Source organism: Bubalus bubalis, chromosome 1 (genome assembly GCF_019923935.1).
Source record: "Bubalus bubalis isolate 160015118507 breed Murrah chromosome 1, NDDB_SH_1, whole genome shotgun sequence".
NCBI classification, from domain to species: Eukaryota; Metazoa; Chordata; class Mammalia; order Artiodactyla; family Bovidae; genus Bubalus; species Bubalus bubalis.
This window is the reverse complement of record NC_059157.1, coordinates 95640748-95657134: the sequence shown is the minus strand read 5'-3', so window position 1 is coordinate 95657134 and position 16387 is coordinate 95640748. Positions and strand designations below refer to the sequence as shown.

The window sequence follows — 16387 nt, the reverse complement described above, 5'->3', positions numbered from 1 at the left end:
GAGTCAATTAGGTAAAGTCGCACCCTCATTGGAATTTGTGGTCTAGTTAGGGAGAACAGCAAGTAAACAAATAACCATAGTATATTGTCAGGCTGTGGTAAGTGCTGGAAGGAAAAATAAACCAGGGAAAGAGATAAATAGTGATAAGGAAGGTTTATATTTTGGTTGAGGTCATCGGGAAAGGTAATACTGAACAGAAACCTGAAAGAAGGCAGCAAGCATTGAGGCTGTCAGGGTGAAGAGCATAAAGGGGTAGAACTCAAGTACAAAACAGTGAAGCAGGTGAATCCCTTTGGCATATCTGGAGAAGAGCAAGAGGGACAGGAGGGCTGAAGTTGAGTACAGTAGACAGGAGCTAAATCATATATTGCCTTTAAGGTCATGAGAGAACTCTGGTTTGATAAGTTTTAGGAGCCATTAAGGGTTTTGATCAATGTTGTGACTTGATGCTGGTTTGTGTGTTTAAAGAGTTTCACTCGGTGCTATGTGAACCGTCTTTAGGACAGCAGAAATGGGAGCAGAGAGACCAGTGAGAGTGTAGTCAGTCGGAAGTCATCTGATGCGGTGAACCAGTAAGAGATGGCCAGGGCTTTGACTAGAATGATGGTGATGGAGTTACATGGCCCACCATCCAAGAGTACCTGTTAATAAATTGGATGTCTGTGAGGTATGATAAATCAGGGATGATTCTTATATAGGTTTTTTCATTAAAGAAACTGAGTGAATGGGTTGGTGCCATTTATCAGATGGAGGGAGACTGGAGAAGGAGCAGGTGTGGGTAGGGGGCAAAGGTCGTAAATTTAAGACTTAAGGATTTGTTGAGTTTCAGGTGCCGATTACACACACATGTCCAAACAGTGATGCTGAGGGGACAGTTGGACATACTATTGAGGCTTTAAACTTTATATTATATATAAGCAAATTCATGGGAGAAGGGATATTTTTGTTTTGTTTTGCTTGGTTTTGACTGGGGAGTTAAAAACAGAGAAGAAATTAATAAGCCACAGGAGCTATTAAAGCAAACATCACACTGTAATTTTTAAAAGCTTAAGGGAAAGAAGCTTGATGGAAATTTTTCATCTTATATATGGTGCGTAGCAGGCTTCATTGTTTATAGTTAACGGCAAAAGAACAGGAAAACATGTTCTGTTATTGTTCACTTGAGGATCTGTGTAGACAGTATGCATGTCACTTTTACCTTAATCCTGTTTATATTTAACGATAAGAAATTAATTTCATTGATTTACAGATAAGAAAAGACGGTAGAAAACTTTAGATGGAAGATCAAGATGTAATTAGCAGCTACTCTTTTCTTAACCCTAGTGAATGAACAGTGATGCTCTCTTGTTAATTTTTGAACCTGCTTTTATTCAAGTAAAAATATTTTCAATATTTGTCAAGATGATACATTAGTATTGTTTCATTTTTGTTTGCTTTGTCTTGGGTAGATGGAAAGGTGCACTGTTATTGAAGATGGCAGTTCTTTGTAAGTTACAATCGACCTAATGTGTAAGGAATGGTATCACTGGGTCCTTCTCTTCAGTTTGTTCACAATGAATGCTGTGGCATTCTCTCATTGATGTATTACATAGAAATGCGTGTTCATTTGGTTTTAACCTACTGATACAACTCAGTATTTGAAACTCAGACTTTATTTTTTCTGCATATTCCTATTGATTTATAAATTTTGTTCACATCTCCTGCAAAGCAGCTTGACCATCCTAACATATGTTTTTTAATGTTTTGTGGTGGATCCCTAAAACCTACTTGTTGGGACAGTGATGAAAAGAATTGAGGGCTGCAAGTATATCATTTTAAACTAATCTCAACAGAAAGAGAATATGTGGAAAAGGTAAAAAACACTATGGATATTATCTTTCTCCTTTTTATTTTAGTTTTATAATATCTAAATTCATACAGTATTGTTATCTCTCTCATCCTTTGAGGTTAAAATGACATTTGGAGGATGGCTATAATCTGGGTGTGGGAATGCCACTAATTTCACTAATTTTTCATTTTCTCTGAGTGAAAGCTAAGATGAAAACTGGTATTAACATTAATCCCAGTAGTCTGACAAATTTACTTATAATTTACTATACAACTGATTTATGCTCACAAATAATTAGAAGCCTTAGACAGAAATGTGAGCCACTACATTCTATTTAAATATACAATCTAAACTATATTCCTCATACTGTCTTTTTTTGCCCCACAGCGGCATAGTTTATCATATATTCTCCATTTCCCCATGAATATATTGATCCGTTCATAGAGAAGGCATGTGGTTAGAATGAGATTTTTGTTTTCACATTAAGCACAGGCATCTTGACGTATTCCACCACATTCAAACATTTCTTGTTTCTGTCAACATTTCTCTGTAGGCTTAAATACAATTAGATAAGTAATTTGAAAGCCAGTAGGGATATTAAGCATATTTGTGAAAGATGCCTATCTGCAATATTTTAAATGAGTTAAAGTGAATTTACAGACTTCAAATGAAAATTTTCCAGTTGTTAAAGCATAATTTTCATACAGTAAAATTCGCCCTGCTTTATTAGTGTACAGTTTTGTGAGTTTTGGCAAATTCTGAGTCATGTATTCACCACCACAGTTCAGAACAGTTCCTCACTCCAAAAAAATCCCCCAGGCCCTGTGTCAATTTCTTCGATTACCCAAACCCATGGAAATTATCAATCTGATTTGTGTCCATATAGTTTGCTTTTTCCAGAAGGTCATATAAATAGAATCATACAGTTATAGTCTCTTTTGAGTTTGGCTTCTTTCTACTTAGCACAGGGAATTTGACATTCATCCAAGCTGTCAAGCGTATCAATAGCTTGTTTCTTTTTTATTGTCCAGAGTAGGTATTCCATTGTAAAACACACTGTGGTTTATCCATCCCTCTACTGAGGGACATTCGAGTTGTCTCAGTTCAGTTCAGTTGCTCAGTCGTGTCCGACTCTTTGCCACCCCGTAAATCGCAGCACGCCAGGCCTCCCTGTCCATCACCAACTCCTGGAGTTCACCCAAACTCATGTGCATCGAGTCAGTGATGCCATCCAGCCATTTCTAGTTATTGGCAATTATAAGTAGTAACACTTTTAATATCATTGTGAAGTTTTTAATGTTCAACATTGTTATTAGAAGACTAGATTCTCAAAAAAAAAAAGTTTTCCAAATATTTATCTTCTTGATTTCTAAAACAGTCCTTTTGAAGTGTTAGGAATGAATATTGAGCCTGGATAAATTAACTTAAAAATTAATTTAAGATTTGTTTCTCCAACTTAAAAGCAAGTTAGTTAAAGTGTTTATACTTAAGGCTTACATTTGGCCTAATAATATACCGCCCTGATTCTTCTTGATGTCATAAAAAGAATCTTCAAAATTAGTATGTATGTTTATAGAGCACACTCTGAGATGCTGGGGAAATGGCTTACAGGTGGCACATATGTAATCCTCATTTCAAATACAGCTGGATTATGTGTCACCACTTTGCTGGGCTGTGATTTCTTTGAGTTGGGTGTTTTCTCTCTCAGGACCAGGATAATTAGTATAAGACCTATGGACTAAGGTATATCCCAGGCTCTGAATATTGAACTTTAATAAAATATATTTTTTAAAACCTTGCCTTAAGAGATTATTAAAGCTTGTTACATGTGGAAAATAAGCAAAATAATATATTTCAAACATTTTCTACATTATAAAGGGATGCTAAAAATAGCTTTCTTTCCCATAACAGTTTGGTCATGTATCTCTCTACTAGCCTCTCATTCTTTTTGTCTGAAAGCCGTGAGTGCTCTGGGACACACCACGCCAGATCTTGGTTGACTCAGGGTCTACCCTTAAGCATTTTGCAGTTAAGACAGAAAAAGAAGGAAGACATAGATGACTATATGGAAAACACAGTGTCAGTGAATGAACATTTACTAAATACATATAATAGAAAAGATTAAAGTTCAAAGAAAGTTACTGTTTTGTGGGGCAATGTCACAGGAGGTTCATCTATAAACAGTAAAGATGGATGTTCCTACTTTGCTTTGGTTCTGGAAAAGCTAATGAACTAATCAAGGTATCAGGAACTGCTCAAATGAAGGGAAAAAAGTACTTGGTAAGGGTGATGTTTGAGGTATAAGTTATATAGGTAAAGCCAAAGGGCTATGCAGACGGTCACCCCTCTGATTATATACCTCTGAAATCAGGAATGTCGAAGGCTGTAGAGGAGTGTATCTGTGAGCCTTCAGTTCAGAATGTAAAAATCACTAAGAAAAGCATTAGAAAATATATTGTTGTTCTGTTTCAGGTGTGCACATGCAGAAAGTGGATGTATTTCTCACTAAAGGTTTAAATAGCACATGCTGAATTTAACAAGAGGTGCAGGCTGTGGGAAGGATGGTTATGTATCTTCAATACTGTGTGTCTTTGTGCATTACCAGTGTATTAACTCAGAAATGACAGCCACAGTGCAAAACACTCTGTGAATGTATGATGATCATATAAAGGGAATGAAGTACTGGCTGTAAATGGAAGGATGGTTTACTTGGCAGCTTTAACTTGGAACCAGCCAAATAAAATTGCTCTGTTTTATTCCTTTGGTATCCTAAAAATTTCCCATGAGCTAAATCAATGAGTAAACTCTCCCCCATGTCACATAAATTATTTTCTCTACTACCAGAAGTAAACATACATGATAGTTATCAAAAGTTCTTAAACTTAATTTTACCAGTTACCTGATTGCAAGTAAAATTGAACCTATATTTTAAATGAGTTTTTGAAGGCAAAAAAACACAAAATTCCCCAAATAATTACAAATAGTGTAATAATTTTCATAAATTGAGATTTCTTTTGTGGTATTTTATATACAATAAAATTTTATAGACAAATTTACAGACAGATTTTATATGAAAATTATCTATTTGTACCTTTCTCATTTTATTAATATTTTAATGTTCAGTTCAGTTCAGTCGCTCAGTCGTGTCCGACTCTTTGCGACCCCATGAATCGCAGCACACCAGGCCTCCCTATCCATCACCAACTCCCGAAGTTCACTCAGACGTCCATTGAGTCAGTGATGCCATCCAGCTATCTCATCCTCTGTTGTCCCCTTCTCCTCCTGCCCCCAATCCTTCCCAGCATCAGAGTCTTTTCCAGTGAGTCAACTCTTCGCATGAGGTGGCCAAAGTACTGGAGTTTCAGCTTTAGCATCATTCCTTCCAAAGAAATTTTAATTTTAATTTTATTGGAGTATAATTGATTTGTAGTGATGTGTTATTTTCAGGTGAACAGACTAATTCAGTTATATATACATACATCTGTTCTTTTTTAGATTCTTTTATTAACACTTTATTTTTTAGAGCCATTTTGATTCACAGCAATATTCAGGAGAAGGTACAGATATTTTCTGTATAACCCCCACACGTGCCTGAAAGTGTTAGTCAGATGGTCGTGTCCAACTCCTTTGCAATCCTATGGACTGTAGCCTGCCAGGCTTATCTGTCAATGGAATTCTCCAGGCAAGAATACTGGAGTGGGTAGCCATTCCCTTCTCCAAGGGACCTTCCCGACCCAGGGGTAGAACATGGGTCTCCTGCATTGCAGTGAGATTCTTTTACCGTCTGAGCCACCAAGGAAGCCCCTACACATGCCTACCCATCTTCATTTTCAATGACCTTCATCATAGTGGTCAGTCAGTTCAGTCGCTCAGTCATGTCCGACTCTTTGCAACCCCATGAATCGCAGCACGCCAGGCCTCCCTGTCCATCACCAATTCCTGGAGTTCTCCAAAACTCATCTGCATCAAGTCATTGATGGCATCCAGCCATCTCATCCTCTGTCGTCCCCTTCTCCTCCTGCCCCCAATCCCTCCAAGCATCAGGGTCTTTTCCAATGAGTCAACTCTTCGTATGAGGTAGCCAAAGTACTGGAGTTTCAGCTTTAGCATCATTCCTTCCAAAGACATCCCAGGGCTGATCTCCTTCAGAATGAACTGGTTAGATCTCCTTGCAGTCCAAGGGACTCTCAAGAGTCTTCTCCAACACCACAATCCAAAAGCATCAATTCTTCGGTGCTCGGCTTTCTTCACAGTCCAACTCTCACATCCATACATGACCACTGGAAAAATCATAGCCTTGACTAGATGGACCTTTGTTGACAAAGTAATGTCTCTGCTGGAATAGTATTCTTATATATTGGCTTATTTTTAATTAGAATATTAAATTGATATAAAAAGTCTGCATTAAAAATACAATAAAGAAGAGAAATAAAGTCTATTTAGAACTTTATTAAGATGGTGATGAGTGGGATATCAGGATATCCAGGCCTTTTTTTGGATTTAGATATGAAGCAAATGCCACTCAAAGACTTTCCTTAAAATATATTTAAGTTAACTCTCTACAACTAGTTGGATAGCTCAGTTGGTAAAGAATCTGCCTGCAATGCGGGACACCTGGGTTCGATCCCTGGGTTGGGAAGATCCCCTGGAGAAGGGAAGGGCTACCCACTCCAGTATTCTGGCCTAGAGAATTCCATGGACTATATAGTCCATGGGGTCACAAAGAGTCAGACCCAACTGAGTGTCTGAAACACTTCACTCCACAGTAGGTTTTAGCAGTAAAATATTAGATGCCCTTTGCTTTTCATTTTCTTCAGGATACTCCATCTATTGATTTGCAGCTAAACAGTGCGGGGTTGGGGGGGAACTACCTTGATTAAATTCTTTATCATTGAAGATAAAATCAAACATCCAGATTTGATTTCAAAAATTGTCCATTCTTATGTGATAGTACACTGCTTCTTTGAAAACTCTTAAATCTTTAGAATTAAGCTGGAACAAGCAGAACATTCCTGACATTAATGAGTTTTGAATATTTGGTCAACAAATCTTTTTCTTTTATATGATATATGCCTCGATTTCCTAGGGAAAAAAAATTCATTGTTCATGAAAGTATGTTAGGACATAGAAAGTATGTGGACTTTTTTATTTCTTTTGCTAACAGAACCCTTTCTGGCCGTTGTGTTAGCTAAATTTATATCCATGTTTATAAGAATTTGTGAAAAGTTAATGTTTGAAATCCCTGCACTAATTCCCATCAGATCACCATTTCGCAGTCTGTGTACTCAATGGCCTTCATTTGGGATGTACATCTTTCTAGGTTACACCGTGGTAGGTGTAACCCTTAGGCTATTAGCCTGTGCTCTGGCTGGTGACAGTGGACTCCTGTCACTGCATCACTGTGCTTTCATTTCACCCTGAACTGTCATTTTGAATCCCAAGGTCGCTCAAACAAACAAGAATTCAAAAATCAGTATTGAAAAAGTCTTCAAAGACGGGCAAAAATAGACTTGAAAATTCATCTCTGAACTTCCTAGAGACTCTGATATATGGTTGAAATTTGAGAACCTTTAGGTTTTTCAGAATGTCTTCTTTTAATGGGCAGGGAGAAAAAGCCTTAAAGTTGTTTTCATTCAAACTAGTAAGGAGAAATAAAAATGAAAAAATTGTTTGTCTTAATGGCTCAAATACCAAAGGCCTCTTGCTCCCTCTACAGAAGGTGTTGCAAAATTGCAGTCACAAAGATTTAAAAAAAAAAGACATTAACAGGTTTATCTTGAGGTTCATGATTCACAAAATGTTTTGGATCCATATGTACCTCCAGTCTTGCAAACTGGTTGGGTGTCCTAAAGTTTGTCACAGTAGGTTTCTGTGCTTCTACTTTGGTGTTTTTAATTGGTGTCAGCAAGGGTTTAGAGTAAACTCCATTAATAATAACTGTTAAAAAAAAAATACTTTTTTCTGGGCTTGTTAATTGACTTTGTTTATTTACTCACATGAATGAGTAAAATGCTTGAAAAAATTTCTTTTTAGGTAATTGTTTTACATATTTTCATTCTTTTTTATATAGCCAGGAAATTTGCACCATGAAAACAATGGACTCCACTTAAAGACTTAAGTTCTTTTATTATCTACTTCTAATTGTCCCAGTCATTTTTAGATCTTAGTTGTTTTTGGGGCAAAAATTAACAATCTGAATTGTAACTTCGCAGGAGAAAGAACTGTTTCATTAGTGAAACTGTATTTTTTTTCAACTGTACGTAATACAGGAGACTGAAAGTTGACCTATAAATACTTAATGTATAAAACAACCATCTATGCATATATATCATCTTAATTTATAAATTTAAGTTGAAACAAAATTAATATTTTACTAACTTTGATGTAAATAGTTTTATGCCTTCACTTACAACTCCAGGACCTTTTCATTTTATTTGATAGGTTACTGGTTTCTCTTATTGTGCCATTTTGAAGTTATAAGTATGAAAATGCTTTTATTTCACCAATAGGGTCTTAACAAAAGATTAAAAATCCTTTTCATTTGTATTTAGTATAAGAATAGCCCTTAGGATGTTACCCTGTAATTAAAAAATGAACCCAAGTGACAACATAGATTCTTTGATTTAAATAGGTCACATCAGAGTTGCCTGTCCTAAAGTATTATGCTAAAACTAGACTGGATTTTTTTTTCCACTCTGGTAGGTGTACTGGTCCACTAGCAAATTCCCTTTCAGAGAAAACAAGAGACCCAGTAGAGGAAGATGACGATGAATACAAGGTTCCTTCATCCCATCCTGTTTCCTTGAGTTCACAACCATCTCATTGCCATAATGTAAAACCTCCTCCTAGGTAAGACTATGGGCCATTTTTTGTCACCTCACATCTGGATAAGCATTATCATTTATGGTATTTGTTTTTAAACTGAATCGCATCTGTCTACTGAAAAACCTTTTATTTCTTGCTCAAAACCTCTTCCACCTATAATACTGTTTTTCTCCATGACTTTCAGAGAAAACAAAATGATGCAGATTTCTAATTAACTAGGAAGCCCTCTGACTAAATTAGTTGACTAAAAGTCTGAGGGAATAATTTGTTGCCCACCTCCACAAAAAACAAATTATACTCTAGTAAAACTTTGCTGTAGGTTACATATAGTGGTGATTTTCATGGATTTTCAGAAGTAAGCTATTTTCAGTGCTTTTTATCACTTCTAAGCACATATCTCATGAAGAAATGCTGTTGCTTAGAAACTAAGTTATTATACCAACCTTCTTAGAATTTTTCTTTATGATATAAGGACTAGTATAACATATTTATTTTCCTTCTTGGTGTGCTACCTGCTTCAGAGCTCGAAGAATTGAAACAAATTATTTCACGTAACTATTTTTATCAGGTACTATTTTACTTTCCCTTGGATTAAACAAGCATGTGAGGAATAGTGTTTGGCTTTCTTTTCTTCTTGTCAGCTATTTATTCTTCCTCCTTTGGAGACAGCCTCGGTCTTTGTTATTAAAAATGGGTGGTGTGTATCAAAATATTAGATTGTCTTTATGATTCTTCATTTATATAATTGAATTAGTAAATCATAATCTAATAATATTTCACTCTTTTTTTTTTTTTTTTTACATCTGACGTATTAACATTCAGTGAATGCTGTCATGTCTGACTATTTGTGACCCCATGGACTATAGCCTGCCAGGCTCCTCTGTCCGTGGGATATTCCAGGGAAGAATACTGGAGTGGGTAGCCATTTCCTTCTCCAAATATATTTAGTACTCAAGAAGTCAAATTTCAGTTTCAAACTTCTTTCCTGAGCTCCAGTTTTCTTTGTATAATTACATCCCTGGAGCGCTGCCTGGTGTATACAGAAGAGGGCTCAGCTACTGCTCATATCCCAGCCTTCTTGCCTTGCAGTATCTCTTTATTGACTGAGGAATAGGAGAGCTGTTGAACACTTCAGTCATCTGTGTCATCTTTACTTGTGTGCCATTTCTTTTTGAGGTCAAGTCAGTCAACAGAGTGTTTTATGAGTGGAGTGTTCCTTTCTTTCCAGAAGAAATATCTAAAAAAAATGTTTTGATGCCTTTCTTCAAGTATTGTACTATAATACTTGGAAAAAGAGAAGCAAATTTCCATTTAAAGCATAGATCTGCCTTAATGAATTACATGGTTAGAATTTTCACAATTCAGCACTCTGCACAATTATTAACCAGGGTTATTAACACTTAGCCGTCCAGCGCTTCATATTTCAAAGTGTTATTTGCTCAGTCATGTATTTTGTGACCCTATGGACTGTTGCCCGCCAGGCTCCTCTGTCCATGGGATTCTCTAGGCAAGAATACTGGAGTGGGTTGTCGTTCCGTCCTCCAGGGATTATTCCTGACTCAGGGATCAAACCCAGGTCTCCCACATTGCAGGCAGATTCTTTACCATCAGAGCTTAGAAGAACCTGGGTTGGGATGATCCCCTGGAGAAAGGGGATGGCTACCCATGCTAGTATTCTTGCCTGGAGAATCCCATGGACAGAGGAGCCTGGTGGGCAATAGTCCATGGGGTCACAAAGAATAGGACATGACTGAGCGACTAACACTTTCACTTTCACATTTCACACTGAAAACCAAAGTGTTCTTTTGCAGATTGCTGGCCTTAAGGGCATTTATTGGTAAAACAATATCATTGAGAAGACAGAGAAATAACTGAGAGATAATAATTTATTATGTTGCTGCTGCTAAGTCGCTTCAGTCGTGTCCGACTCTGCGACCCCATAGACGGCAGCCCACCAGGCTCCCCCATCCCTGGGATTCTCCAGGCAAGAATACTGGAGTGGGTTGTCATTTCCTTCTCCAATGCATGAAAGTGAAAAGTCAAAGTGAAGTTGCCAGTCGTGTCCGACCCTCAGCGACCCCATGGACTGCAGCCCACCAGGCTCCTCCGTTCATGGGATTTTCCAGGCAAGAGTACTGGAGTGGGTGCCATTGCCTTCTCCGAATTTATTATGTTAGAAGAGCCATATGTCTACTGCTCTTATTAGAGAAAAAAGTTATTCCTTAACATCAAATATCTACTGTTAAAATTTTCAGTTCCCTTGGCTTTTAAAAATTTGTAGTAATTTTAAAAACTGAAATAAGATGAGATTTTGTTTTTGGTCTCCTTGGGATCTCACTTTTTTTCATCACTGGGTAAGTAAGGGGTGTAATTTTAAGACTTTAAATTTTAATTGTCACATCATATTGGATGAGACTTTTGGTGACAGGCCTCTGAAATCCTGAAAATAAATTTGATTTATGACTACCATTACCATCTTTCTCCAGTTATAGAGAAATAATAAATGTTGATAATCCCTAAATTTAATTGAAGTGAATTTTTTATTTAATTGTTCTTGAGAGCTGATGGATGAAGTATCTTCTTAGGTCCTGTACAAAACACTCTAAACTTAGACACCTTTCTTTCTGCATTTTTCCTCTCTTTGGAATATCAGGAGAAGTAAATTGTCAATATATAGAAAATGTTAAACTGTAGATGAATAATTCAGGTTCAGTAAAAATCCATCATTTTATGAAAATACATAGTAACTATTTTTAAATGAACCATCTCTGTCCCCTTAAAGAGATGTGGCCACCAGAGAGAAAGGAAGTGAATTTCAGATGAAGCACTTTGCAATAACTATTCAAATGTCCAATATCTCCTCCATTATATATGTACTTTTACTTTGCCCCAAGAATTCGGAGTAAATTGAGGAAAAGTAAAATGTAAACTCTGCTTTCTGTAGCTCTTTGTGAGCAGATAGTCTGCTGCACAGTTATATTCTGAAGACAAAATAAGCCCAGTGCTTCTCTTCCTGTGCCTTGGACTTATCCATTGTGTTCAGTTTGATTCCAAAGCATTAAAGCCAACAACAAAAATACCTGTTTAGTAAGTATTGTCCTTTTAGAGACACCCAGATTAAAATATTTGTTGTATACCCAAGGCCTTTGCTAAAGTCATTTTTCTACTTGACAGAAATACCAGAGTTTTGTTCATGGCAATGGTGAAATTATGCCCCAGGCTCTAGTTCTTTGAAAATGCCTATCTGAATTTTCATGGACTTGCTGAATATTTAATAATTCTCCTTCCTTGATAATTCCCTGATAGCTCAGTTGGTAAAGAATCCGCCTTCAAGGCAGGAGACCCCAGTTCGATTCCTGGGTCGGGAAGATCCGCTGGAGAAGGGATAGGCTACCCACTCCAGTATTCTTGAGCTTCCCTGGTGGCTCAGCTGGTAAAGAATCTGCCTGCAATGTGGGAGACCTTGGTTCGATCTCTGGGTTGGGAGGATCCCCTGGAGAAGGGAAAGGCTACCCACTCCAGTATTCTGGCCTGGAGAATTTCATGGACTGTATAGTCCATGGGGTCACAAAAAGTCGAACACAACTGAACGACTTTCAGTTTCTTTCCTTTCTTGATAGGTTTCCGGTTTTTATAAGGAAAGCTTAAATTACAGAAATATAAATACACTGTTAAGTATCACTAATCAATAATGAAGTCACTGGGACTTTTAAATATTTTTGCCTGCATATTACATTTTTTTTCTTCAAAAACTTGATAATATGGAAATCTTCCAAAATTATATATTAATTCCACAAGTGTGTTTAGGGTATGAACAGTTTTGTGGCCCTTCTAATTATTGGTTGCAGTTTTTTTTAAAAAAAGATTGTCTTCTATGGAATATTTACTTCTGCTTTGTAAAAGTATTTGAGTAATAGTATGTAGATAACATTACCTGCACTTTTTCCAGAAAAGTCAATTAATTATATTTATTTTCCAACTTTATCATATGAGCAAGGTTGCTGGTTCCCATCATCTCCACCCCCAAATGACTTTTAAATGGAAAGCAATGACCCTTATGATTTTTGTCCTTTGATTTCCGCTCTAGATCTTGTGATAACGGTCACTGTATATTGAATGGAACACATGGCACATCCTCAGAGATGAAGAAATCAAACATCCCTGAGTTAGGCATATATTTAAAGGGTATGTATAAAACATTCTCTTTGTATTCTACATCTTAATGGTCAGAATTTAAAGGCAAAATTCCATGCCATTGTTGTACTGAAGATACATTAAGATTTTGTGTTATCCTCTAGGAGATGTTTTTGATTCAGCCTCTGATCCAGTGCCATTGCCACCTGCCAGGCTTCCAACTCGGGACAATCCAAAGCATGGTTCTTCACTCAACAGGACGCCCTCTGATTATGATCTTCTCATCCCTCCATTAGGTTGAAACCTTTAAAACAATTTCAAACAAACCACTCTGCCATCTCTTTCAATTAACATCTGAATTATCAGAATTCAGGGTTCAATGCAATGCAGACTTGTTGGGTTCTGAAACTGTCTGAATTAGAATGCAGATTAGAATCTCCAGGTGATGGTGGCTCTCGAGTTCCTGTGACCATTATTCCACGTAGATGATTGAAACAGTGGTGTAAGTAGCGGGCATCGGTCAGGCTTTTATCAAGTTGTCTCTTCATGTAAAACATCTTCTGAGGGCACTGTTCATTCCTTCAGGTGCTTGTGCTTCTTATGGATTTGGAGTATTCTTCTGAGATTCTCTTGAAGTACAATTCTTACTGAATGTGTATTTACTTTTTCTTTCAGTATATAATGACCCATTTCCACTTAGCTAATTACATTCTGGGGAATTATGTATTTTATTGCAGAGAGCCAAAAACAAATTCTCTCTTATAATCATTACAGCTAGAAATAATCTCAGTTTGTTTCAAATTTTACTATGAAGTACACTTAATATGTGTGTGTGTATGTGTGTGTGAAGGTGCCCACAGGTGTATATGTATATAAAAGTTGTCTGGTGCAGGTGTCTATTTCATTAATTTTAGGTAGGAAGCTTCTCACCCTATTTTTAGAGGAAGACAGCTTTTAGAAGTTAAAGCTTCACAATAATGTGTCACCATAACATAAAATAATGTATGATGAAGGTTCTTTTGTGAGTTTATTTGAATTATTAGGCTACTGGAAATGAACTTTTCCATTTTTTTTCCCCCCAAAGACACCATCACCTGGTATTTCTGGTTACACAGTTGAATGTCCTGCTCCTATTCTTTCTGCAGTTGTGTGCTTTACTATCACCTACATGGATTACAAGGGCCTTCTTTACCTAGTCTTTTTCTTTTCCTCTGCTTCTTCCTCTATGCTGGTTTTTTACCTGTTACCCAAGTCTTTATGATTAGATCAGCATTGTCCTATAGAACTTTATGTGGTGACATGAAAGATCTGTTATGTATGACTGTAGAACTGAATTTTAGTTTATTTAAATATCTGTATGTAGATGGTTACTACCATATCGGACAATGCAGAGAAACATTCCAACCTTCATTTTTAAATTATTTTTAATTGGAAGGTAATTGCTTTACAGTGTTATGTTGGTTTCTGCCATTCAGCAACATATAACTCGTCCTTTGGCTCTTCATGTACATCTCATATTTTATTTATACTATTCACTCTACCTAGAAGATACCATCCTTGTATTTGATGTAGTGTAAGGTTGCTCAGTTGTGTCTGACTCTTTGCGATCCCCCGGATTGTAGCCTACCAGGATCCTCTATCCATGGGATTCTCCAGGCAAAAATACTGGAGTAGATTGCCATTCTCCAGAGTGTATTTGATGAACAAATGTTTTTGAAACCTGATATCCCAGACCTTCCTGTTCTTGGTAACACCTTGCTGAATGCCACTTGCTACCTTACTCTTCCCTCTTACAAGGCATCTCTTTCTCTCTCTGTGTGACCTATGGGACTTTCACCTCTGAATCATTTGTGAACTTTTTTTAGAACTCTATGGAATCTAAGCTCCTCAGGTCAAGGCCTTATGATTTTGATCTTCACATTATCCATGTGCCTAGCATGGTATACAGGAATATCAGGGTGGGGAAAATAATAGTAGGGGCAGATAAAGGATTTGAATAAATAAGATAGTGTGGGAGATAGCTAAAGGTTCAAATGATACTAAGAACTAAGCTCTCTCTCCTATACTTTCATATATTTTACATTAGAAAAGTTTCTCTAATGATCATTAGAGAAGATATTTGGAATATTTTTCCCAAGGCAAGCTGGATGAGTGGTGAAACCATTTGTATTTAAATATACCTTTATATTCAAGTCAATATATTTAAATCCAGAAGAATATTTATTACTATAATATGTAGGTATTTATACTCCATTTCATTCACAAGTATTTGCGATTGCTTACAGAAATACATATACTGCAATTTTATTTCTTAAACAATCAAGATGAGGAAAAATATGAATAGGAGATAGTAAGATGTGGCAAGTGAAACATAAGTAGACATAAAAATCTGCTGCAGTATTTTATAGTTAGAAAAGGCGGGAACTATGCAAATATAAGTAACTAGCTTTGGGACCACCACAAGAGTTATTTCTCTATTTAACTGTCTCTCTAGAGATATCTGGTAAGTAGAAAAAGATGATATTCCTCTACTGCAGGTACATTTTCTGTATATTTTGACAATGAAATATATGGGGAGCATTAGCTTAAATGAATTAAAATCCAGTGGAGCAAACTTTAAAAGATAATTTAAATTATTGGACATTAAATTTGTGTGCATGTAGTGATTTTCCAGTTAGACTGTGAACTCTTACTGTTACACAGAAATTCTGTTTTGATGATGTTGATCTTATAATATTTAGTTCAAACCTCCAATGTCTTAATATTACAAAGGTTACACAGCTTTTTAACAGAAAGACCTGAGAGAAAAAGTCTGCATGTGTGTGTTTGTGTGTCTGTACTTCTCTCCAGACACCCCCCACAAAATAATCAGCTCCCATTACCAAAGTTGGTCAACTGCTGTATAAACACCGCGGGTGAAGTTCTTTATAAGCAGTAAGAGAAGATTATTAGTTTTGCCTGAAGTTCTGCTGCTGATACTGACCTTTCTTTAAATGCAGGCGAAGATGCTTTTGACGCTCTGCCTCCGTCCCTCCCACCTCCCCCACCTCCCGCAAGGCACAGTCTCATCGAACATTCGAAACCTCCTGGCTCTGGCAGCCGACCATCCTCAGGACAGGACCTTTTCCTCCTTCCTTCAGGTAGGAGAGAAAACCCAAGCAAACCTTTCACGTGAAGCGAAAGTATTTCTGAGATCATACTGTCAAATAAGCATTAGTAATTCACTGCTTTCTAGCTCTCAAGCTGAAAAATCCTGGGCAGAAAATAGCAGTTGGGTGGGTTTGTCAGTTGTTTGGTTTATTGCCAAAAGGATTTTTAAAAATGGTGAAAGCAACAAGGAATCACAGATTTTGGAAATGTTGCTATATGCTAGAGATAACATCTCTGTGCTACAAAAGGCATCCCTGAGAACCAGAAGGGCTCTGTGTTTGAGCTAATAGTGATGGGGACAGATTTAGACTCGCTCCTAATTCTGTGTGATATTTCTAATAACGTGTTTAAAAATTTTTACTAAATATGCTTTAGGGTCATTTTTTATTCCAAAACATAATATCTTTGTAAATTATACTGCTGTAACATTAGTAGGTATGTTTTTTTCTG

The 16387-nt window shown here is 36.8% G+C and overlaps 1 protein-coding gene across 14 annotated transcripts in view; it reads left to right on the top strand.

Annotated features, from left to right (window-relative positions):
• CBLB (Cbl proto-oncogene B) overlaps nucleotides 1-16387 on the top strand; it is a 224662-nt gene that overhangs the window by 184975 nt on the left and 23300 nt on the right. For 10 of the 14 annotated variants that reach the window (XM_044941414.2, XM_044941433.2, XM_025283292.3 and 7 more), the window contains 4 exons: nucleotides 8531-8677; nucleotides 12741-12838; nucleotides 12952-13083; nucleotides 15787-15927. In XM_044941414.2, the coding sequence (XP_044797349.1) occupies nucleotides 8531-8677; nucleotides 12741-12838; nucleotides 12952-13083; nucleotides 15787-15927 (518 nt within the window). The remainder of the gene's footprint in view (nucleotides 1-8530; nucleotides 8678-12740; nucleotides 12839-12951; nucleotides 13084-15786; nucleotides 15928-16387) is intronic. The other 4 variants (XM_044941435.2, XM_044941427.2, XM_044941422.2 and 1 more) reach the window with 3 other exon arrangements.